A 26,161-nucleotide genomic window follows, 5' to 3' on the forward strand; every position below is an offset into this window, starting at 1 on the left:
CATCACCGCAGAGTGCCTTCACCACCACTGTTCCGGAGTCACTGGCTGCACATTGCCGGTAATTTAATTAACCCTTTACATCCACAAGGCAAATGTCAATGTTTACTACCTTCAGAGCCGTTCAACACAACAGGCTTTTAAATAAGAAAAGGCTTTTGGGTAGTAATGACCAATGATCGGGGGATGAATATTCATGTGAAAATGAATCTGATAAAACTAAATTTTTTTAAAAAACAAAACAAAAAAGCATGTCCCTGACTCTCATTAAATAGGGTAACAATTATATTATTTAAATTATTATTTAACTTCCAGATGTAGCACAACTGTTTATTAAATTCATTTTTATAGAGTTTTAAACTAAATATCAATATTGTAACAAATAGGTGCTGTTGTCTATTCTGGAGTGTTACTTGGTAATACTATGTCACAAGTGAGAGAGCTAAGGTCTTGGGAAGGCAGGATGTTCATGAAAACACATTTCCTTGCAATCAAAGGCAAAAACGGTCTTCCTGTTTCCTGACCTGTTATTTTGCCAGTAGCTAAATATATAATGGTGATTGTATTACAGACATTTTCCTGGCCTTTTCTTTTAATGCTACTCCTGGGTTCTTTGGCCTGATAACTCCTCTTCCTCAGCCCTTTTCTAATATGATTAAGAGCACATCTTCATTCAATAACGTTGACAATAGCCTGACCGAGGCTTTGCCTGGCCTGCTAGGCCTCAGCTACTCAGCTTTCATAAGATGATAATGTCAGGGCTGTCATTTGTAATTACTCTAGCACTCTGTTCCTTTCACCCTTCGACTTCTCTTCTGCATACAAGAAAACTTGTTCCTTCTGGGAGATTTCCTGTCACTACATAATGAAGCAGACATTTTTTACCAGGAGATTGGACTAAAAGTGGGAAATAAAAAAAATGTCAGTACCACTTAAAGGAGTTTTAGACATAATAAATCTTGTACTGCAATCAAAATTAAAAGTAAAATTAGCACACAATCTACAACGAATGTTAAAACTAAAAAGTCCCTGTTTCCGTATTGACACCTTCACATTGTTATACTCTATATCAAATAATGGTCCACAGTAATAGAACGGAGTCAGGCCTTTAGATTAAAATTATAAGGACATGAATAGATGGTCACCTATCTGAGTGGGTAAAGCAGTGTGCTGATACCGCAGGATTTAAAATTTATAGAAATAAAAAAAGGACATTTTTTTTTGTCATACACAGAGTTTAGATGGGCCAAAATGCGAATATCCCCAATAAATTCAGAGTTCATCACGAAGATAAAATATTTTTTTAATGTGTCACACGTGCAGCACCTCACCTGTCACAATGGTTGCATTTAAATGGCTTTGCCCCTGTGTGTTTCCTGTAGTGCCTCGTAAGCTCGTCACTCCGAGCAAAACGCCAGTCGCACCCTTCCCAGGAGCATTTGTATGGCTTCTCACCTGGAGAACAAAACCAGAAACAAAGGTCAGGTAATGTAATCTTAACATACCAATAATGTGCTAGATTCTGATTTACAACAGTACATTTGTAAACACTTCTTTCAAAATTTTGAAAAATATCCGGCAAATACCAAGGCAGTACAAGGAGTAAACAATGATATAAGTGAAAATCAAAGAACCACCTAGTGACAGGCAATGGACCAGCATGCAGTGTAAAATGACTTTGCAAACAATTTACAGAATTTCTGCTATAGAAAGGAAATTCTGAACATTATTCTGTGCATATTTTTAAAATTTTTCACTGTTGTGGTTTGTTCAAAAAAAAACAAAACAAAAAAAACTTTTATCCCTGGTGACCAACGAGAATTTGGCAGACTCACTACAGTGCTTCGGGCCTAAACTAGGGTCACCTTTGAACGTTTAATAGCTTCCAATGGTAGATTAACAAGATCGCTGGCCCAGAAGAATGTTTTATATTCTTTTACAGGGGTAGAAAACGTGACAAGTGGCTATTATTCCAGGTGCTGTGTATTGGTGCTATACACATCATCCCTCGGAGTACCACTTATCATGTTTTTATGTCTAGAAAGAGAACATTTCATGGTGATTTTTCAAGTGTTTATGGGACTCCAATGTGCTGGAAATCCACATATGTAATTAGACATTTATGGGTGAACAAGTATTAATGGGCAGTCTGTGTACCATTGCCGTAACGAGCCAAACTAATTTTTTGCCAGCTTCAATCATACATCATTAGGCAGAGAAAGCTGATCTATTCTGGATATAGCAAGACACAGCTCCAAATGACCTCAATAAGAACATTTTTAATTGTTTGCGTTTCCTGAAATTGCAGTGGTTCTGTAATCCTTTTCTTCGTAATTAGTTTATTTTTGTAGCTGATGTTAGGTTTTCCAGTTATCGGCCTCCCAGTGCATAATTACATTCTAGACTATAAAAATCATCAGTTTTTCTTTCAACGCTAACTTTTTTTTTACAAACATCACACTGTTCACACATTTGCAGTGATTTGTAGGTTTGCAAAATAGGAAAAATAAGGAAGAATTTAAGTCACTTGGAGCCATTTTATTTGTCAGGTTTAAAGGGGGTTATTTTTACATTAGCAGGCTGGGCTTTACATTTCTGCCTCCGTATGCCACTTTGGCTATGCTGACCCCCCCTCTATTGTCCCAGAATTTCATGCCATAGTGTGCTTCCCTGTACGTCATTCACAGGACCATTTTATAACTATACGCAGCATTTTCCACCAACGTTCTACAGGCTATGGAGACAGCTCTTTCTGTCTTAGGTAAATTCCCTATGAGCAGGTGAGGGGGCGGGCTCGGGTGCTATTGCCCCAAAACAGAACAGCCTCCATGAAATCCTTTTAAACTCCATTTCACCTGAATTTGAATCACGGACTTCACAGCATGAATGTGAATAATTTTTTTTTATCTCACAGATTTTGTTGACCATTCTATTGATCATTGTGCTGCTAACGGGAAACTCAGGTGATTTCTGATGGAAGATCCAATCACCTATACTGCAATCCTTTTCACCACAACTAAATTGGGACGCCCACGCTCCCATCTGCTTGAGCTGAAGTATAGTTTTCTTCACCTTATGTCTGCATAATTCTTCAGATTACAGCTCTATTGTCTGCCTTTACTGCTGCACAGTGGGTCACTGTTAAATTTCTACTTTGGTCAAACCAGTCTTTTAATTTAACATTCACTAGCTTCACTGTTATATCTGCTCTGTTCTTGGACTTGCATGTAGCTAGCCATTTTATCTTTTCATTTTAAGTGCTATATTTGCCTGTGCTTCCCGACCATGGCCTTAGCTGTGTGGAGTATGAATGTTCTCTACGTGTTTGCGTGGGTTTTCTCCCACACTCCAAAAACATACTAATAGGTTAATTGGCTGCTATCAAATTGACCCTAGTCTCTCTCTGTCTCTCTGTCTGTGTGTGTGTGTGTGTATGTTGGAAATTTAGACTGTAAGCTCCAATGAGGCAGGGACTGATGTGAATGAGTTCTCTGTACAGCGCTGCAGAATTAGTGGCGCTATATACATAAATGGTGATGATGATAATATGGACATACATCTTACAATCATCTTTCCTAACTTTCTTCCTCCCTGTCTCTATTAGCTGGTGATGTATCACCTAATCCAGGTCCCTCTCACTTCACCCACACAAATACAGAAATCCAGCAAACCTCAAACACATCACCTGTCTCCCCTCTCTTCCAAAGTCCTTTAAATGTGCCCTTTGGACTGCACGCTCTGTTTGTAACATACTTACCTCTGTATATGACTCTTCCTCTCAAACAACCTAAACCTTCTAGCAATAACAGAAAAATGGCTCACGCAATCAGACACTGCCTCACCTGCAGCACTTTCACATGGTGGTCTCCATTTCACCCACACCCCCAAGCGTTCTCTGAAAACTCACCTCTTCAGACAAGCTTATGATATTCCTCAACCAGCATCTTAATCACACTAGGTTACCTTATTACCACCCTCTACACAACTAACACAAGACAACAACCCTCTGACCAACATTGCTGTATGACTGATCACACAGCCCACTCAATACTTTTACCTTTGCATTCTAGCTGGTCCAATGTGCAATATGATGTAGCTCATACCCTTGTGTTTCAAACTCCCATTGTCCCATAGATTGTAAGTTTGCGAGCAGGATTCTCTTACCTCTCTGTCTGTATGTATTACCCAGTATTGTCTTATTAATGCTTGTTCCCAATTGTAAAGCGGTACGGAATTTGCTGGCGCTATATAAATAAATGTGGATAATGAGAGATATAATATATACATACATACATACATACATACATACACACACACACACACACACACACACAAGAACATCTAATTAACATACATATCTTGCCTTCACATAAAATAGGCTACCTGAAGGTGAAAAATACATATTTCCATTTTGCAGCATATAATTTGGAGAATTAGTAGAGTATTATAAATGCCTCTCACTTAAAGGCACAATACACTAAATAAGACACATATATTGAAGCCAATGCATGTTTTAGATGTAATTGTAATGTACTGCTTAGCAATGACATTTTTCATTTACATCAGTAATGCAAACGACATAGCAGATCCCATCAATTCTAATAAATGTAAATATGTAAGAACTCCTACCGTCGTGGCCAAATAAATACACCAAAATATATTTAGATGATGCTTCAGCTCTTGTAGTGCCTGCAAAACTACCTGGGCCTAATTGCCAATATTTAAAAACAACACACTATTAAATTGGTACATATAAGCATCTCATGCCCATCACCACTCTTGATAGACCTTTGTGCACGGAAGTCCACATCTTATCATGTATATGGAAGTTAAAAGGTTTTGTTTTTTTGCATGTTAATCCATATTTTTCGATAAAAAAAAAATCCACAGGATAAGAATACATTGTAAGAATTACATTTAACATACAGAAAAAGAGGCATTTTCACCTACAGCTGGCATGGTCCCTGGAAATTTGGGACAGATGGCAACTAGCACAGCTTTTACCAGCTAGACATGTCTTAGATGTTGCTACTGTGGTAACGTAACTTACATGGTTTTTACCAATCAGGGTGCAAGCTGTAGCAGAGTTGAAAGAGTTAAACAGACATGTTTGTTCTGAAAAAATCAAATTTATATCTGCTGCCTTTTAAAAAGGACAAAAATATTTGGTATTTGATGTATTATCTTTTGTAAAATGTATAATTTTCCCTCTGTGTATGCTGAAGTTCAAGATTTTGCCTACGAGCTTTCATTTGATTAATAATAGGAGCCTTTCCAAGTTCAAATTTAGCTGGGCTGCCATCATACAACAAAGATAGTAATTGTACAAGAATGCCAATAAACAGCAAGTTTTCTCTGCGTCACCCTATAAGGAATTTTCATGCTTGGCTTTTGGGTTGTGATTCTCCAGAATACTTGGTATTTGATAAATTCTTCTCATTGTTATCCACCAACTTGTAAGGCAGCATCTGTCTTCTGATAGACAGTGAGTCATTGCCCTGCCTGGGGCTGGAGTAAAAAGGTTAGGATTCAATCCTTACAGTATTACTTAAAGCTAAATATGGAGGTGACCTATTAAACTCCGTCAGATGGGATTTTTCGACCCTCAGAAGATTAGAGATTGTTTTTGCCAATCAGAACAGCTCAGATGTACTTCTTTGATTTTTTTTTTCTAAAGCACCAGACAAGGTAAAGTCACAGACTCAATACAATCAAATTAAAACAATTTGTTGAGTAATATTCTATAGTTTTCTTTATCTTTCTAAATATCTACATTAAAAAAAGCAAAAAAAAACATTGCGAGTTACAGTTAAAAATGTTTATAAATGATGAGCATGTTTTTCACCACGTTAATAATACATCCAGTATTTTGTAACTTAACTATCCCCACAAACTTTGAAATACAGAATTATAATTTGCTATACTTGGGGTCTATGTACGCCCCAATGGGGCAGGGACTGATGTGAATGAGTTCTCTGTACAACGCTGCGTAATTAGTGGCGCTATATAAATAAATGGTGATGATGATGATGGGGAAGCATCACAGGGTTTGGTAAATAGGGGGGCTAAATCCTGAGAAAAGCCCTAAATTTTGCAAAAACATGCGTTATTTCCCTTTAAGAAATAGACCCCTTTATGTCACTTTGTGAAAATCACTAACTTGTTCTCACACCCAAGCATTTAATCACATTTAGATAAGAATTTGTTTGTTCCGTTTTGGCCATAACAAGCAGCAGTGCTTGGCCAAATTAATCATATAGAAATTCAGCTTAAAATTAGGGCAATAGTAGAGTAAAAAGAAATCTGTACATGTTCAGAAACATTATGAATAGAACATTCATGGGTATAAATGTATGAAGCATCGGTTTGTGAAAGTCACCGGAAATCGGTGACTTTGCAAGGGAAATTTAAAGCGCCGATGGCTTTTAAAGGCAAGTCTGCCTAGTGATAGTTTTCTTTGGCATTGTCATCCCAAATCTGGGACAGTATAGTTGGAACAACTAAAACAGCAACAAAACCCCCCACAACAATACAAACTTAAATTTTACTTTTTCCTCAATATTCATGCAATAAACCCATTCTTCCCCTATTGACATTAAATCTAGTACTAGGAGTTTTGCATTTTAAGCTGTCAAAAACGTAATGATGCCAATTATGTACTTATACTCTTACAAGAATTTGTAAGAGAATTTTCTAACCATAACAAAATGACATCTGGTTTAAGAGCATCTGTGAATCAGAATATTCATTATTTTTTTGGTCATTTATACTTTAAAAGAGATGACCGTTTGCTTAATAAGACAGCTGATTAGATGAACCTTTTATCCCACAGCAACTCCCAGTAAGGAAAAATATGGCAAGCACAAGAGAAGTTTAAAATAATATGTCTATTATCACTTTTCTTTATATGAAGCAAAACTAATTATACAGTGAAGCCCAATAGGGGAGGATTCAAAATAAGAAAACCTACATATTACAAGAGCCTGAAGTCCATGTGAGCTGTCATTCTGACTGGAATCTTCATGACCACCTATAATATTCATACTTACCAACTTTCTAAAGTTGGCTTTCGGGAGCCTGCCGGGGGAGGTGGGCGTTATGGGGGCGCTGCTCCAAAATGCGCGTCATTTTGGACCCGCCCCCGTGACGTAATGACGCAAACGCCTCATTTTATAGCAGGGGCGGGGACAAACGCTGCAACTTCCGGTGAATCGTGGCGCTTTGAACCGAACGGGAGATTGCCACACTCTCCAGGGGGTCAAAATACACATCTTTCTTTCTATGCTATATACACGCAGCTATATTAAAAAGTGGCGTAACCATCGCCTCTTCATCCAATGCTGCCTCAATGGGGCCTGGCGGTAGAGATTCAGGTTTATTTCCATACATTGGCCTTTTTAATACTCGTCTGAGGATGTGCGGGGTCTGGCACATTGATAGTGTAGCGCTGTCTAGACTTTCAGTTCCAGAACTGAACCTAAATGGAGTAGATAAAACACATTGCCATGTATTAATGAAATATTAATATCAGAGACGCTTCTCAAAAATCACTGGGCCCATGAAATTTTGCTATCGGGCCCAGTGATTTTAAAAAGCGACCCCGATATTAAGATTTCATTAATTGAATTAAATGACGCTTTTTAGCTGTGACTTTCTGAACCATCATTTCATATTTTTTGGCTGTGGTTTAAAACTCCCAAAATACTAGGGTAATAACAGTCTGTTAAAGCGACATTATACAACATTAGATATTTTGTCAGACTCCAACCCCCCAACATTAAAACATGACCACTCCACTGTCTGGGACATACTTTCAATAAAGTAATTTACAATGCAAGTATTCCAATATTTTTTAGAACATTTTTCAAAGTTGGTGACATTATTTTACTGTTGTTTATGAATGATATTTCATTTTTTGCACAAAAATATGGCAACATCCAGCAATAATAATATTACACACAATATGAAGGGAAATAACATCCTCTTGGCGAAATAATATTTGCCCATATATATTAGCCTACCAATATGTTGAAGAACCTGGAATCTCCCCGAAACATGCAAATACTAGCTCAGCCCGCAAAATGAATGCCACTGGTGCTTCTGCCCCTCAAATAATTTAAGAAATGTTTGTGCCTCCAAATTTTTTAAACTAAAAAAATTGACACCAGTTTCCTCAATTTAAAGTGCACTTTAAATTGAGGAAACTGGTGTCAATTTTTTTAGTTTAAAAAATTTGGAGGCACAAACATTTCTTAAATTATTTGAGGGGCAGAAGCACCAGCGCCATCATCATGTTCTTGCATGCCTGGAAATATTAATCCTGCTAGTGTTAAGGGATTCACAAATGTTAAGGCTGGAAGTGAATTAGAAAGGCCTTTCCTTCATTAGAAGGATTAATTTCATATCCCACAGATGCTCATTAAGTATTCTGATTAGACTAAAGGGCAAATTGAGAGAGAGCAAGAGAGAGACAGTAAAAGAAAAATGGCTGCTGGCTTTAATGTGCTGTACACAAGATTCAACCTTGTAATTTAGCATATCAAAAAATTGTAATGAGTAACAATTTCAAAATATTGATTTTGACAGTTCGATCTCAAGACAAGATACTGATCAAACAAGTGTTTTGCCCATAAATTTTGTCTTTGGCAATAGAACTCTCAAATATTTGCGTGGGGCATGCTGTGAAATTCAATGAGGGCCTGGGCAGGGCTGTAATGAGGGAGGTACAGCCAGTGAAGGCGCCTAGGGTACAAGTCTGAAGGGGCTTCACAGTCCGCCCGCTGTTTGTCTCATGCGATATACATGTGTTGCATGTAACAACGAAGAAAGGCGTCCGTCTCTCTACAGAGAGATTTCAACCAGGCCTGTCCAACCTGCGGCCCTCCAGGTGTTGTGGAACTACAAGCCCCAGCATGCTTTGCTGGTAGACAACCAGTTGATAGCTGGAAGGGCATGCTGGGACTTGTAGTTTCACAACATCTGGAGGGCCGCAGGTTGGACAAGCCTGATTTAAACCAACGTGATCCCATGAGCAAGTTACTGACGAACCTCAATAAAGACATTTGCACTAAAACCGCTTGTACACCGTTTTGCAACTACAAGGCAGCATTTAGGAAGTGAGCAGGCACATGTGGAGGTGGACTCATTGTGGGATCAACACTCGAACACTGGAGCAGCCAATTTTTTTCAGATGTTGATCAGGTTCGGTAATCTTTTTGAGCCCATACATTTTGCAAACAATTAGGACTAAAACAACCTAAGTAGTCGGAAATATTTCAGTGTGCGTGAGCACCTTTAGAGCCATTTATCAGAACACCATTAGGTTATTGTAATTTTAATGTTAATAAACTTCTGTACTTTTACAACTATCTCATCCATCTCTCCATATGGTAATCTGCTTCACGATTACCCCACACACCAACGATTTTGCAGCTCAGGATAAAGAAACTACATTTCCACAACAGTCACAAGAGATGCACATGAATTGTATCCCACAACAACCCTTTGAACACATCAACAACATATAGATTATCTCCTCCTGCAAACCCCATCTGCCACTTTTGCCATTGTTTAACTGGCAGGAACGTATCTGTGTAACCAATCACCCATCCTACTGGCAGTACCGTATCCTGACCATTCTATGGACGTTTCTATTGTATTTTATTTTCATTAATATCTCATTTTTACACATATTTTATGGACACAGAAACAAGACTACATTTGATAGTATTCTGTTCCATTTATATATTTTAATTTTACCCAGCACACATGCCATGTAAGGCAGCTGATATTCTGCAGTCTTTCATTTTTGTCCCATTTTTATTTAGACTCATTTATCCGTGTTTATATGTTCACTGTAAATTTTATTTTTAGCTTTACATTTGATTTTTATATTTATCTTAAATTCTTATTCCTGTTTTTATTTTCCCTTCTAGTGCGTATCATTAGTGTTTGAACATCAATCTTACTCCACGTCATACTTAAGACTGTGCCAATTTGTCAGGTCTCAGCATTTCATTTTATCCCATTTTCAGAGTTTGTTATATTCGCAAGACAACCAGCGAGTTTTTATCTGGATTTTACACCTATAATCAAGATAATTTTGTTTCTCATCTGTATTATCACACTGCCTTTCCTGTGATCGCACATAGCGTTTTAACACTGCATACTGTCTATATACACCAAAGTACCCACAATACACTTTCCCATAGAACGCACCAGGTAATATTTATCTGGTCCCTCTATGTTGGGAACCCACACAAACCCCATCATCTAACGCTCCCCATCTATCTATCCTCGTAATTTTCCCTCACCCCACCATCCCCCAATTTTGCGCCAGATCCCCCACAACCCCATTTTCTTTAAATACAGCAACAAACATCCTTTTCCCACTCTTTCCTCTACTTCCGTCACCACGAGCGCTAATTCCTTTACTTGACTGTACAACACCTCCCAGCAGTAGGATGGCAGCATTTACTCCAACCAATATTGGAGGGGGAGGGGGCTTGTGCCAGTGTTCTCGCTTGCCCAGGGCACTAAAATGACTACTTACAGCTCTGGGCTATCTCTGTACAAAAGCAATTACTGTAGGGGGTAGAAAAGGCAAACACAGGTCTTGTGAATACACAAGATCTCCCTAATATATATAGCGATGTAGCATGAGAACTACATGTTCCCTGCTTATCCAGGCTGTCTGAGGCATTGTGCAACGTATGGCGTGGCCATGATGATGCGAATCGCAATGTCACACCCTCCTGCAATTGGTCCTCTTCTATGGCACCTCCAGGACGAGGGTTATCAAAAGTATGTGGCTATGGGCAACCTGATACTAATTTACTGCTGGCAGTGAAAGATTAGAAGGTGTCACAACCCTCTCCTCATGTGGTGGTATAAATATGACACAGGGCAGCACTACTATCCACAGTGGATGGACTGGGAGTAGGGGAAGATGGCAGCACAGAAATAGCTGGGTATATACTGGTGGCTGGCTACAAGTCATCAACTGGTGGCTGGTTACTGGGCATCACCATGACTGGGCCTTTGGGTTACTACTGTTCATATTACTGGGCATAACTGCTACTACTGGTATACTCTGCAATACCAATGTTTTCTGCCAGTTCAGAAGTGTCCTGGTGAAGAGTCTGAGTGCTGGTGGCTCATAGTGACAGCACCATGGCATACCAGCGGAGATCATCACTCGGCAAGGCTAAATCGATGTGGTTATCCACAACTAACCTAAATGTTGTACCAGTTATGTGTTCAGCAGAGAACAAATTTGTAGATGAGTAACACAAGAGAAGAGAATCCAGAATCAAGTTGATACAACTACCAGAGTCAATTCTGGTGAGACGAGAACCTCATCTAAGGTGGCAACATCCTAGGGGTCTAAAGCTATAGCTATTTGTCCTCACTTGCACTCTCTCATCTCACTATATCAGTCACTGCATTCGCTCCTGTAGTGAGCGGCAGCATACATTTGCCGCCACCTCTGGGAACACCACAAATTAAATTCACTAGGTATGGATAACACTAAAAAAAGAACAGTGCTCCCGCTTTATAATGCCAGCTTAAAAAAAAGCGTCCGATTCTAGTGTTTTACTGAGGATGGTAATAAAAGGAGAGTGACAAAATACAATAAAAAAAATTTAAACCAGTTCCATGCCATGAAGACGGCGGTGGAAAGTGAGGGTGGCATGACAAAAGGGGTTGGTAGAAAGAGGAATCACTTTATTGGAATTACATTCTTCCTACTGATTTTTTTTCAAAGCATAATTTTGTTGCAGAGATTCAGTAAAACTGTAATGCTTGTATAAGACTTGCAATATACCATTAGTACAGCAAAATTTCAATGTACAACTAATAACAGTACAAAGAGGCAGCTGTAAATATATCTTACAGGTATTTCTGTCTCACTTAATAGCATAGGAGGCACAAAGCAGTATATGGAGGAAAGGAGAATTAAGTTAATCCATTTTGCATGATTTTATTATGCAACGTAGTAGACATGGAGCTAGCTATTTGGATGTGTCATCCATAACGTGCATTAGGCCTCATTTTAGCAAATGGATTTTTTTGTTGCAAGGTATAATGGGTTCAGTTCTCTCTTGGGTCATTTAAGATGTCAGATTTGTGAGTTTTGATTTGGTTTCCTATAGGCTTCTCAAATCCCCAAAGCCCCAGAAGAAAGAATATGCTGTACATTAAATGCAGAAGTGTGATCACCGTTAGGATGGCATATAATTTTAACAATGACTGCTTTTAGCATTTTGGGACTTAGGTATGCATTAATGTAGATGTATACGTTTTCCATCATTTCACCAGAAACAATAATAGCTATGCACTGAGACAAAGCCATTTGAATGTGGCAATATAGATGCACACAAAGAAGCAGTGAGGCATATGCATAAGATAATACACTGCTGCAAAGACTATCACAAGTCACCAAGGAGTTACATGACCGTATAAAGCACGAGGATATAATAACAGGAATCATCCATAATAATTCACAGTAAAGAATGTGTTATTTATTATAATACACAAGCTTTCCTAATGAACACTGAAGTGATGACATAAGAACTCACTGTTTATACAGATATTACGTACAGTAGTTTATAGATGTATTAATATGACTTTTGAATTACAAAATTCTATTTTACATATAGGTCTATTATGCTAGGGAAACGAATATACATGTTACAAAAACTGAGAAGAATTTAACCTATGCTCGTTTAATGTCACATTATACATGGTACAAGCTGTTTGGTAATATAAATACCCTATAGGTATACAAATATAAAAGCTGCTTGTCAGCGTTTGTCCTTACCACTGCATATCTGTGTACATCTATCAAAATGCTAGATACACACAGATCTGCAAATGTACAAGATAGCCCACATGCAGTCTTAGAAATTAACTGTAGAACCTTTCCCAAATAACATTAACACCCCTGACTTCATAAGATTAACCCACAGGACCCATATAACATTGACCCACCAACACTCCTGTTCTATATATGCTCATAACATTTCTCCTTATTGGGGGGGGGGGGGCGAGTCGGGGGAGGGGGTTGGGTCGGTGCTGCGAAACGGGGGAGGGGCTAGTGTGGTGGCTGGTCTCCTCACTCCTGTGTGTGGCCTGTTGTGTGTCACATGGGACGTGCACCACATGATAGGTGCCGTCCCATGTATGAAGGGCATGAAGACACAGAAGACTGCACAGCTCCTAGATGAAAAAAGGGTAAGTTGGGGCAGGGGTAGGGTAGTATATTAATAGTATGTGTGTGTGAGGGGCCACTGTGTGTGTGTGTGTGTGTATTGCGTGTGTGTGAGGGGCCACTGTGTGTGTGTGTATTATGTGTGTGTGTGAGGGGCCACTGTGTGTGTGAGGGGCCACTGTGTGTGTGTGTATTATGTGTGTGTGAGGGGCCACTGTGTGTGTGTGTGTATTATGTGTGTGTGAGGGTCCACTGTGTGTGTGTGTGTATTGTGTGTGTGCGAGGGGCCACTGTGTGTGTGTGTGCGAGGGGCCACTGTGTGTGTGTGTATTGTGTGTGTGCGAGGGGCCACTGTGTGTGTGTGTCTATTATGTGTGTGTGAGGGGCCACTGTGTGTGTGTCAGGGGCCAATGTGTGTGTATTATGCGTGTGTCAGGGGCCACTGTGTGTGTGTATTATGTGTGTGTCAGGGGCCACTGTGTGAGTGTATTATGTGTGTGTCAGGGGCCACTGTGTGTGTGTATTATGTGTGTGTCAGGGGCCACTGTGTGTGTGTGTATTATGTGTGTGTCAGGGGCCACTGTGCGAGTGTATTATGTGTGTGTCAGGGGCCACTGTGTGAGTGTATTATGAGTGTGTGAGGGGCCACTGTGTGAGTGTATTATGTGTGTGTGAGGGGCCACTGTGTGAGTGTATTATGTGTGTGTGAGGGGCCAGTGTATTTATATAATGTGTGTGAGGGGCTGTTTGTGGGAGGGGAATAGGTTTATTTTTTAAATGGTAACACTATTAATTTAATGTTTTGGTTGGAGGGAGGCCTACTTATAAAATGTGGGTGCTATATTGATTTAACACTGGGGCTGGTTGGAGTTTACTAAATTTCATGTACCCATTTTTTTTCCAAATAGTGTCTCCAACATTCCAGGATCCAGAGAAGCAACAACTGATCTAAAGACACAGCAGCCACAAGTGATGAAAGTGACGAGAACAGGTAGGAGAGAGCAGCACAGTCTGCCAACTATCCTGAATCTGGTGGGATTTATATTGTGAGGAGGTCTGACTTGTTTAAATGTTGCACTATGGGATTCATGCAGAAGACCGACATATTAACATGATTATTACATTCCAGCAATTTTTCATGTTTCTGTAGGTAGAGGGCTGCAGTCAGTAACTGTAGTGGCGGACGGTCTGTGACATGGTAGTGATAGGAGACTGCTGTTTTTTCATTACTGTGCTTGCTAACCCTGAACTGCAGTTTCTTGACATGTTAATTATGATTAATACCTAAGTTTAGTTAAAGATAAAGTACAATTTGTGTGAATTGAAAGGTAAGCAGTGGTGGAAGTGGGGTGTATATGGTAGTAGGCCATACCGCTACTTCTCATACTGCCTTCATTGTAAAATAATAAAATTCCATTCACTTGTTTACATTCCCATTACATTTTTCATACCGCCACTTCTAAATTTCCACTTTGACCACTAAGCTTAATATTCATTGTATGGAGTATATGATTAGTATAATTCAAAATTCTGCTAGATCCTTTGACAAAATATTGGGTCCATAGTCATTTGTCTTTAACTGCTGGGACCACAGTGTGATGCAGTGTAATGATAAAGGAGGGCACAGTGTGATGAGAGGGACAGTAATGAGGGGCCACAGTGTGATGCAGTGTAATGATAAAGGAGGGCACAGTGTGATGAGAGGGACAGTAATAAGGGGCCACGGTGTGATGCAGTGTAATGATAAAGGAGGGCACAGTGTGATGAGAGAAACAGTAATGAGGGGCCACAGTGTGATGCAGTGTAATGATAAAGGAGGGCACAGTGTGATGAGAGGGACAGTAATGAGGGGCCACAGTGTGATGCAGTGTAATGATAAAGGAGGGCACAGTGTGATGAGAGGGACAGTAATGAGGGGCCACAATGTGATGCAGTGTAATGATAAAGGAGGGCACAGTGTGATGAGAGGGACAGTAATGAGGGGCCACAGTGTGATGCAGTGTAATGATAAAGGAGGGCACAGTGTGATGAGAGGGACAGTAATAAGGGGCCACGGTGTGATGCAGTGTAATGATAAAGGAGGGCACAGTGTGATGAGAGAAACAGTAATGAGGGGCCACAGTGTGATGCAGTGTAATGATAAAGGAGGGCACAGTGTGATGAGAGGGACAGTAATGAGGGGCCACAGTGTGATGCAGTGTAATGATAAAGGAGGGCACAGTGTGATGAGAGGGACAGTAATGAGGGGCCACAATGTGATGCAGTGTAATGATAAAGGAGAGCACAGTGTGATACAGGAGGAGCAGCGTGATGTGCGGCAGCACATAGTTTACCCTTCTACTTAACTATAGGGGTATATGCTATGCTAAAAAAATATAGTGCTATGAATTGTTTCAGGGAGGGGGGGCCCAAACTAATATCTTGCCTAGGGCCCCATGAGGTCTAAATCCGGCTATGACTGCAACATGGGACCACACAGAGAATCGGGAGCATGGCTGAAACACACAGGCGAAATCACGTAATCACCATTATCTATGGCTACCCAAAGTGGTGGAGTGGGCCCTTCAGCAATATGAAGCGGCTGAACTTAGGAGCCAACAAGGTGCGGACCGCAGGAGGAATACAGGGGAACAGAGGGCCACCAAGCAAAGATTCTCCCCCTCAGTAATGTAGCAGACATTGACCAGTGTCGGGGAAAAAACAGGGTTAAGCGCAGACAGGAGCTCGGTGGGGAAAAAATGGCACTTCTCTTGGCTGCTGTGCTCCATGACTCGGAGGAGAAGGACTGTATGTGGTAGGAAGTATAGCAGCAGCTCAACGAAGGCCCTGTAATAGGTGCATGTCTATACAGGAAGGGGACCTGGACAGTATCAGGGGTTTGAGGATACAACTCAACCACTGTATATTATATGAACCTGCAGTGGCACAGAAATACTGAGAAGAACATAGTAAATGGTAAGTGCAGTGGAACAGAACAATGGTGAGGTAGAGGGAGTTAATGATTAAGTAGGAAGGAGGGGTTAATAATTACTGAGGATTGGGTGGGTTATTGAGGACATAACAGTCAACCTAGTGATCTTGCTTCCAAGATCACAAGGTTGCTAATCTCAACACATTACCTGGAAATTCCAAACAAACAAAATCCCTTTTATCATATTAACATCCCTTTTCTTACACTTTTAGGGTATACAAGATTAAAAACAAGCCATATGCTGGGGTAAAAAACACAAATCATTGGGTGGGTCTGACCAAAATGACTGCTTCATTCTCAGTGCAAAACAAAACCACTAAGCTAGCCCCTTCCACAACCTAACCAATCCCATCACCAGGGATGCAGAGAGGAACGACAGGTACTGGTATGAGGATGGTCCTCAGTTGGCAACAGAGCCCCATCCGCCTTTACCATAATCACCTCCATCAGATCTGGGAACTTTGTACTCACCAACCCTCCTCTCAGCACCATGCCAATCATCAAGATACAGCTAGTTAGATGGGACCTGCCTTCCCACTAAAATGTCCTATGCCCACAGAAAACAATGTTCTATGCACCATTGTAACATTTTGCAGTACAGCTAACTAGAGGTTTAACTAGAGGTTTAAAATAGAAAATTTGTATTATTTTAAGTTCTTTAAAACTCAACTTAATTGAGCTTTTCAATAACTGCAATTAGAAATTGATCAAGTTTGATTTCATGCATTGTTTAACTACATATTTTAATTGAGTGCAGTACCTTCTTTTAAACTGCAGATGTCATTGTTGCAATTGCTGTTTACAAAGCATTTGTCGTCTGTGTTTTTCTAAACAGTAATATAACAGTTTAATGTCAAGTTTCATACCAGTAAATTGCTATTGTGAACACCTTCACTCTGAATAAGCTTTTCTTTTTTTAAAGGCTTTGAAAGCTGATAATATGACTTTATAAGAATAGGAAAACACTTTCCTGAGAAGCTAAGGGCTAATTCGATAAAATGTAAGATGTTGAAGATAAATAAGGACAGAGAATTGCAAATTCAACATTAGCAAAAAGCAATAGGAATCTTGTGATATGACACCTTATGTGAGGGAAACTGAGAACAGTGAACTATTGAAGAGGAGGTGAGAATATCCTTATCACTTCTCTAACAGATACTGAAATATCTGATGTTACATAAAGGTGTAGACCTCTACAGTAGCAATCCTCATATGGTTTAAAGTTGCAGTAAATACTATGGCACAATCCTGTAAGTATTGAAGGCAGTCACAGATTTAAAATATAATAGCTCTTACACATCATCTATTCTTTCTGAAACAATGGACAACAAATTTGGTAACTGAACTAGTGGACAAATGACCCGTTACGTTATCTGAGCTAGTAACCGCAAACTTTTAGGTAATATATTGTACAGTAAGTAGTCTATTAAAATGCAGTGCTACCACTCATTATATATCACTGCCAATCGTAGCGATAAAGAGCGCCAAAGCGCTTCAATTTATTATACCGGGCTCCACTAGCGCTGCTGGCGAATGTAAAAGCGGCAAAGCCAGCGTATGCGCAATGGATGTCATCCAATAGGGGATCCAGTGAAGACTTTCTGACTTCACTGAACCCCATAGGAGAAGGTAAGCGAATGCCATCCTGAGATCTTGTTAATATGCAGCAAACAGAAATGCTTTTTCGCTGCTTCATAAATCCCTAGCATCACAGTCCCCATAGTGTCTATGTGGACTGCAGTAATAAACAAAAAGAAGGTTAATGCAGGAAATATCACACCTGTAATAACCCCTTCATAAACTGAGTGAAGACCTGTGATAGCCAATAACCAGATAAACAGCTATTTTTTCAGATTTATGGCCTATAACAGTTTATTAAATCGACCCCTACATTTTAAATCAAAGCACATCATATTATACTTTTCCCGTATTTCTGTTTCCACTGTAATCTTGTTCTGTACTTCTTCATAAAATCAGAACTAATGGCAAAGCTGGACACCTGCAGACTATAGACTGCTATCATTCACACATATGCACATATCCATCATCTCTTTAGTGGTACCTTCCAACAACAAATAGTGTGAGCAATAAAAGTGTGGTTCCAAGTGATTTGGAAAAGCTACAAGTGACAGTAGCTAAGCTGTGGCTCTCCAGCTGTAGTAGAAATAGAAGATCCAACATGCCCAGGTAGTCTCATACAGAGACTTGTTCATTCAGAAACTAGAATTCTCCAAAATTGTGCCTATAACAATGTTTTCCCAATGATTCATCATGCTTAGGGGTCTATTTATCAATAGAAGAAATCCCGCAGATTTAGGGAGTTTTCCAATTTATCAACAGCCCCTTGGCCAGTGAAAACTATCTCTGCTGGGGGCTATTTATCTTGGACAGTGGTGGTACAAGCACTGCCACTGTCCTTGATTGCTAAAGCCATCTCAGGAGGACAGAACAAGAAAAAATGCTTTATTAATACAATAAAACATTTTTCTTTTACTTTCCATTTTTGACCAAATTTGTCTTTTTGTTTTCTTACATAATTTGCAACTGGAAGTCTGGGTCCAGCTACAGTGCGCATGAGCAGGTTGACACCAGACTGAACTGGCAAGCAATAAGTGACACCAGACTGGCCAGGCTGATGGACAAGTGATGCCAGGGAGCTGAACTGCCCTGTGACATTTTTTTTAATGTATAAATTGCCTGATAGAAGATTTTCTATTGCTGAGACAGGCATTTATAAAATATTGAAAGGAAAAAAGGGCGCTTCTTTAAATTAATGAAATGTGTACAAGTGTATAAAATGATTTGAAACGGCATATTTATAAAATATCTAACTCTAAAAATAAAAACAGAGGGCTTTTGATAAATAGACCCTTAGGGCTAGATTTACTAAGCTGCGGGTTTGAAAAAGTGGGGATGTTGCCTATAGCAACCAATCAGATTCTAGCTATCATTTTGTAGACGGTACTAAATAAATGAAAGCTAGAATCTGATTGGTTGCTATAGGCAACATCTCCACTTTTTTAAACCCACAGCTTAGTTAATCTAGCCCTTAGTCTGTGTTTGAAAACAACCATGTATTAGTACCACATACCATAATTGGAGGAAATCCTCAATTTAATCTTGATGCACCAAGGAACATTATTATGTGGTTGCAGAAAATAGGGCTGCACAAACAAGTTGATGGTTATTCACTGCTGTATGAGGCTCTAAATTCAAAGAGCACTATAGCCCCTAACCAGTTATGGATGTCAGTACCTAAATTGCTTAGTCATAGGATTAATAACATAACAAACTACCATATAAACCAGCAATGAAACAATTTCTAGACACACAAGGAGGAGAACCTTAAAGTCACTGTCCAACCGCATTAATACATACATGCCCACCTTTTCTGTCTCACTTCTGAGTGATGCTGGAGGCGAGGTAGAAAAGGAGAAGGTGGATGACAATTTGCCAGCTGAAGTATCTGGGGCACTCACACCGTCAAGCCCTATCCACCTCAAAACTGTAACTTGGAGTTTACCAAGATTGGTGTGGCTTGATGTGATTCGCAACACATCTCCACCAATCTTGCGACAAGAGCATTCTCTTAAAGAGAGTTGTCTTGAGGTCTACCCTAATTCAGGAGTCTACCAGAAATTCTGGGAGAGTAGGTGTGGCAAGAGTTGAAAATTGAAAACAAATGTTAAAAAAATATATATATATATATATATATATATATATATAACAAATCCCTTTAAAGAGCTATTTTCACATGAGCAACTTTGGAGTCCCCATTCAATCACTACTATATATACTATTGTGACCAACAGCTACCATGCAGGACTGTACTAGCAGCCAGTCACTATCTACCAGAAGTGCTGATTGAGAATTAATTTGCCAAAAAAGACTGGAAGGGGTTAAACAAGGAGGTAACTGCATATTCACCAATACCTGGGTGATTTTGCTCCCTTTGTAAAGACAAATGGGATGCTATTGTCTTATATCAAGCTCTACCAGACATCCCAGGCCAAACACTGCAAGAGGGCTGCTGCCTATGTGAGGAACAAAGATGGGTAATACCAGCGCCCCTGATAAGTTGGTACTAATCTGACCAGTGATAGTTATCTACCACCCTCACTACTACAAGCCACACTAATGTGGCAATCTTCTAACTGTGCATAAAAGGATATTAGGAGTATGGCTGGTCAGGATACATAGCAAGAATCATTGGACGTGACACTTAACTCTACCACTTCTGTGCCTGCTAAAAGTGATTTGAAGGTAGAATTTGCCAATGCCTTGCCAGCAAAGGAGTGAAGGACCCAAAGACCGGATTGGTGGACATGGCTCTCCAGTACTGGAGAGAATAATCTCTCCTTGTGTATGTTTGTGGGTGCTGGCACAGTGCCCTGAACCCCTTGGTACTTATTAATTGAAATTGTTATAATCCTGTCAGTGCTGTGTATATTTTACAATAAAACTACATTTTACTTTTATTAAGATACTTGCCTAGGTGAATTTGTACCCATTGAGAGATACCAGGTGTCTCAAGCTGGTACATAAGGCTGCCTCCGGTCAAGCCAGCCAGCTGGTGCGGCAAAAGAGTTAAACATTAACCTAGTAAACGGACGCTGCAATTTCTAAACAATTTGCTCTAAAAAGACCTGTGATAATAAGTTGAACAAGAAAATGCAGAACAGTATTACGAAGGTCTTTCTATTATTTTCAGAAATATAGGAAATAAGACTTTTATAGAAATAAGATTCAGAGGGAGGAATTCAATTGGCCGCATTACTGCTGAGAGTAACGCGACCTGCACTCTATTAACGTTAATACTGTCATTTTAACCCAGATTTTAACCAGGGAGCCGAAAGCAGAAAGCCGGGATAAAAAAAGTCAGCGTTAAAGATTACCGTACTAACAGTAATAATGCGCTCTATTACTGTAGTAACGGTAATAGTTACTCACAAACCAATTGCTGCATAAATAAACCAGATTTGGTGAAGTACCAATGGCAGACAACCCATCGCTCTCCAGATGTTGGGGAGGGCTACAAGTCCCATATATTGTTTGTTTGTTCTTCATACTATTTTACCTGAAAAACAGATAAGTGTTTCACACACACAATATTGAACGCTGTGATGTTTAATAAATGGAATAAACCACAATTTGCAGTATATTTTCTTGTACAGGGCAGCACTGTGGCTTAATGGGTAGTACTTCTGCCTCACAGCACTGGGGTCATGAGTTCAATTCTCGACCATGGCCTTATCTGTGTGGAGTTTGTATGGGTGGAAACCCACAGAACACACTCCAAAAAACATACTGCTAGGTTAATTGGCTGCTATCAAATTGACCCTAGATTGTCTTGGTCTGTGTGTGTATATGTTAGGGAATTAAGACTATAAGCTCAAATGAGGTAGGGACATTCTCTGTACAGCGCTGCGGAATTAGTGGTACTATATAAATAGATGAGGATTGTATGTAAAACTTGTGTATTAAATTATGCAACTATTTCTGCGGATTACATCTCACTCCACCAGCATGGCAAGCACAATCCCAGCTGTAGTGTGCATTGACTGTAGGGAATGTTTTCAGTCAGCTGCATCTTTGTAGAAAATAAGGAGGTAGGAGATTTTCTATTTGTTGTCCATCATTTTGACATCTTCAATGCATTAACGATTACATAATTTAATTAAGAATATGAAAACTTGGAAGTTGTGTGTTACTTAAAAACAAACACACAACTAAAAAACACCTAAAGAGAGGTTTTCTGCCCAAGGCAGAATTACTCTCTAGGTGACATATTTGGGAACTTAGGGTTCAGTGGGTGTAAGAGGCCCAGCCATTGCCATAAGTTCTTCCTCCATTGGCAGCAAACCCTCCCAGCCATACACCGCTTCAGGATAAAACACCAGGGGGTAAATGTATCAAGCTGAGAGTTTTCTGGCGGGTTTGAAAAGTGGAGATGTTGCCTATAGCAACCAATCAGATTCTAGCTATCATTTTGTAGAATGTACTACATAAATGACAGCTAAAATATGATTGGTTTTTCAAACCCGCCGGAAAACTGTCAGTTTGATATATTTACCCCCAGAGGTGCCAGACAGTAAGACATATTATTGTGGAGGACTGTGGAGGGGCACAAGGCCTCTGTTGTAAGAGCACCTCTGACTGGCATGCTCTTTGCGGGCACCTCTGGCATTATATTTTTAATATTGGGAGAGCTCTGGTAAGAAAAAAAAAAAATTATATATAAATATTCACACACACACACACACACACACACACACACACACACACACACACACACTTGCAGAAGGGCCAAGATGATAATAAACCTTTGTATACCAACCAGAGGTGCCCTTATTATATACAATACCGAGGTACCCCTAAAACTAAACACCTGCAAAAGAGCCCCAAATACCTTACAGAGCTGCCACTGTTCTATTCCAGGCAATGTTTATATACCTGCCATAGGTGCACCCATGTTTATATATCTGCCAGAGGTGCCTATATGATTGTATAACTGGCAAAGGCTGTCTGATATGGCAGCCAAAGTCGAATATCACACGAGGGGCTAAAGCTGCTACCCCACCTAGGGGCCTGCAAATTGTCATAATGAGGCACAAATATCCTCAGAAAGGTTTACATAGAAATAGAATTAATCAATATTGTTACATGTGAGTCTATACGCTATCTATAGAACAGGCAGATTGTATTTATGTCCCTGTTCTAACACCAGCAATCGTCAGAATCAGTGAGTAAATAGCTCATTTGTGCTCATGCAGGATGAAATGCATTTGTACAGACTACCATAATGTAAGTTATCTGAATACTTATAATGGTAACTTTTTATTAGGATAGCATTGTCTTAATACAAAGCAGCTTATTTAGGGAAAGGTTAATTTTACTCTAGCAATATAATTGAAACTAAAAAAAAAAAAGCCACACAAACTCTGTCTTTGAACTTTTACATCTATTATCATTGATAGAAGCTGCCATATTGCTTGTTCTGTCAAGTAAACATTAAATATTACTGACTGACTGCAACCAATAAATGGCAGCACGTTATCTTGCATTACGAAGCATTAATTAAAGCAAAAATGGCATTTTACATACACAGAGCAATTTTATCAAGCAATTTGGCAATATTAAACTAAACTGCCCAGACACCATCATGAACAGCAATCCGGATAAATATGCAGTTACTTGATGGCCGTGAATGTAACATGTCCACTCGTCAGCTTAGGTTAGTCTCATGGATTGGGCCCTATGTGATTGTAACGCTCGGGGTGACCACTTAATAGCATCTGGCCACTTCCATGTGTGCATTTCGAATGTACATTCAGATTCTTGATGACAAAGATTTAATTTATTTTAAAATTAAACATTTCAATAAATATTTAAAAACAAAGGAAAAATTATCTTTATTTAAGGTTTTCACTTTTATTATTTTATGCAACATAACTAACTTTCAACTACTATAAATCTTACAGTAAATTTAGAAGGGATGGGAGAAACATTTATGAGAAATACGTATTTTAATATGATATATCTATTAGTAAGTGCCTTAAGTAAACCCCAATATGAACGTTACTGAGTATGTATAATATATATATATATATATATATATATATATATATATATATATATATATACACACACATACATATATATATATATATATATATATATATATATATATATATATATACACACATACATATATATACATACATATATATATATATACACATTCTCATTACAATACAGATTAAGAAAAGCCTCTTTGGGTTAACACATACCCTTTCCTTACTATATATATATATATATATATATATATATATATATATATATATATATATATATATATATATATATATATATATATATATATATATATATATATATATGAGACTTAGCGTCTGTTAAAAAACAAAGCATGTTTTCTTCAGACAACTGCTAGTTTTTTTTTTGTTTTACATTAAATAAACTGTATAATCCGTAAATTCTAAACCTGATGTCATTTCTTGCATAAGATTCTGTATTACTGCACACAAAACTACCTACAGCTTTTATCTTGGGCTTATGTAATGCAGATTGCAGATATGGTTAGTTACAAATCTTTGCATTCAGTCCAAACATGCATGCATACTGTATATATATCTGCCAGCTGCAGTGGCATTGCTATTGACTTAACCCTGTCATTGCCAGAGGAACAGAGAAATCCACACACATTTCTTTTCACTCAATTTTTTTTGCATTTCCAGTAAAATCTGGACACTTTTTTTTTTATATATATTTGTCTTTAAACAGAGTAAAAGCAGCTAATCCAGGAAAGGCCCACTTGTGATGTGCACACGGCCATAAAGGATTTGGTTTTCGAGGCTGATTCAGGGGGGCCGCAGGTGGCAGACATTGTGTAGAATTTACACTTGTGCTCCATTAATTGCTGACATATCCTTCTCACTCCTTCTCTCTCTCCCTCCCCCTCCTGCCTCCAGGGATAACAGCCGAGATGCAGGCTCAGACTGGTACCCGGCAGAAACACCAACCAGCCAGCCAGCCAATTAGCTGTCAGTATGTAGAGGGAGCGAGAGAAGAGATGCAGTAGTCTAGCAACAGAGCAACTAAGAAGAAACAGCCGAGTAGCAAGCTCGGGCTGATTCCCAGTTTTTAACAGGCCAGCCAATTAACAGACTGCATTTACTGCTGAAGGGGTTACTTAGCAACAATCATCATCATGATGAGTCTTTCCATCTTCCCCCACCCTTATCTTCCTCATCCCCAACTCGCTCTGTAACACCTTTTCCCAACACTGTGTAAATCCCTAATTATAGTTCCTTCACCTCCTATTGCTATTATTCTAGGTCTCTGGAGGTCGGAGAAAACTTAAATGTACATTTAAATCCTATCACTTTACAAAACCAATTAACTGTGAATGCTGTTAAAACCATTGTCACTTTCATGGAGAAATTGTCCAAATGAGTAAAACAATTAAAACAAAACAAAAAAAATTGTGTTTTCAAACATAAATAATTGTATTTACTTTGTCATATACATATAGGAGTACTGGAGACATTCGCCTATTAACTGTTTCTGTGACAAAAGTTAAGTGAATCTATTTATAATGCAGCTGTTGCTTTTCTTTTGCTTGACCTAGCATTCCATGTATTACATCAGTTTGAATCAATACAGCAGCATTTATATTATATATTTAGAAATGTAAATTAATTATTCAGCCTTTGTACACCATCTCATTTTAACATGTAGATATTCTGGAAAGATACACAACACTGCTTCAATTATCACTGATTAAGCAGATCGTGACAGGGTAAGATGATTACATTGTCTTTACTGTAAATGTAGAACGGCTTCAAGACAGGTTCCCTTTGAAAATAATATAACTTGAAATTCATAAGCATAAATGCAGATTTCATATAGAGTTACATGTATTTTGGATACTCTGAAGTTTTTATATAATCCTTACTAATTGGTTTAAACAATCTGCCAAATGCTCTCTCTGTGAGGATGGCTAAATCGATGTTTGGTTCATGTCCAATTTTTAAATTCATTTGCTATCTAGTCTTCCCATTTCTGCATTTTGTCAGTGCCCTTATGTGATCTCTCTATCAAATATTTTGTCTGCCCCTTTCAAAGTACAGGGTCCATGCCAAGCAACTAAACTCAGCAGAGTGCTCATACTACACAATGCTATGGACAATAGACCTGCCACACTGAAAAAGCTGCAACTACATCTACTGTTGTGATGAGATATTTACTAAAAAGTCAACATAGGCAGATATAGGACTCTTGTTTTGTGCAGCAGAAAAAAGCCAGTCTTATTTTGGAGTTTTATTTCTGATGCAGCTTTTTCTTTTTCTTTTATATGGGATCTTTAAAGCAATTTACTTGAATGTTTCGCTAATGGTTTTTTTTAGTAATAAAGACAGATATCTCTTTGAGTGCCACGGATCTCCCTGACCTCTGACTCC

The 26,161-nt window shown here is 39.0% G+C and overlaps 1 protein-coding gene and 1 long non-coding RNA gene across 3 annotated transcripts in view; one reads left to right on the forward strand and one right to left on the reverse strand.

The window, feature by feature from the left end:
- KLF7 (KLF transcription factor 7) overlaps positions 1 to 26,161 on the reverse strand; it is a 92,869-nt gene that overhangs the window by 9,456 nt on the left and 57,252 nt on the right. For both annotated transcript variants that reach the window (XM_075180221.1, XM_075180220.1), the window contains exon 3: positions 1,329 to 1,452. In XM_075180221.1, the coding sequence (XP_075036322.1) occupies positions 1,329 to 1,452 (124 nt within the window). The remainder of the gene's footprint in view (positions 1 to 1,328; positions 1,453 to 26,161) is intronic.
- Positions 13,141 to 26,089, forward strand: LOC142097942 (uncharacterized). The gene is made up of 3 exons (XR_012678279.1): positions 13,141 to 13,233; positions 14,119 to 14,201; positions 24,671 to 26,089. It is a non-coding gene; the product is annotated as an uncharacterized LOC142097942 (long non-coding RNA).

This window comes from Mixophyes fleayi, chromosome 7 (assembly GCF_038048845.1).
Source record: "Mixophyes fleayi isolate aMixFle1 chromosome 7, aMixFle1.hap1, whole genome shotgun sequence".
NCBI lineage: Eukaryota > Metazoa > Chordata > Amphibia > Anura > Limnodynastidae > Mixophyes > Mixophyes fleayi.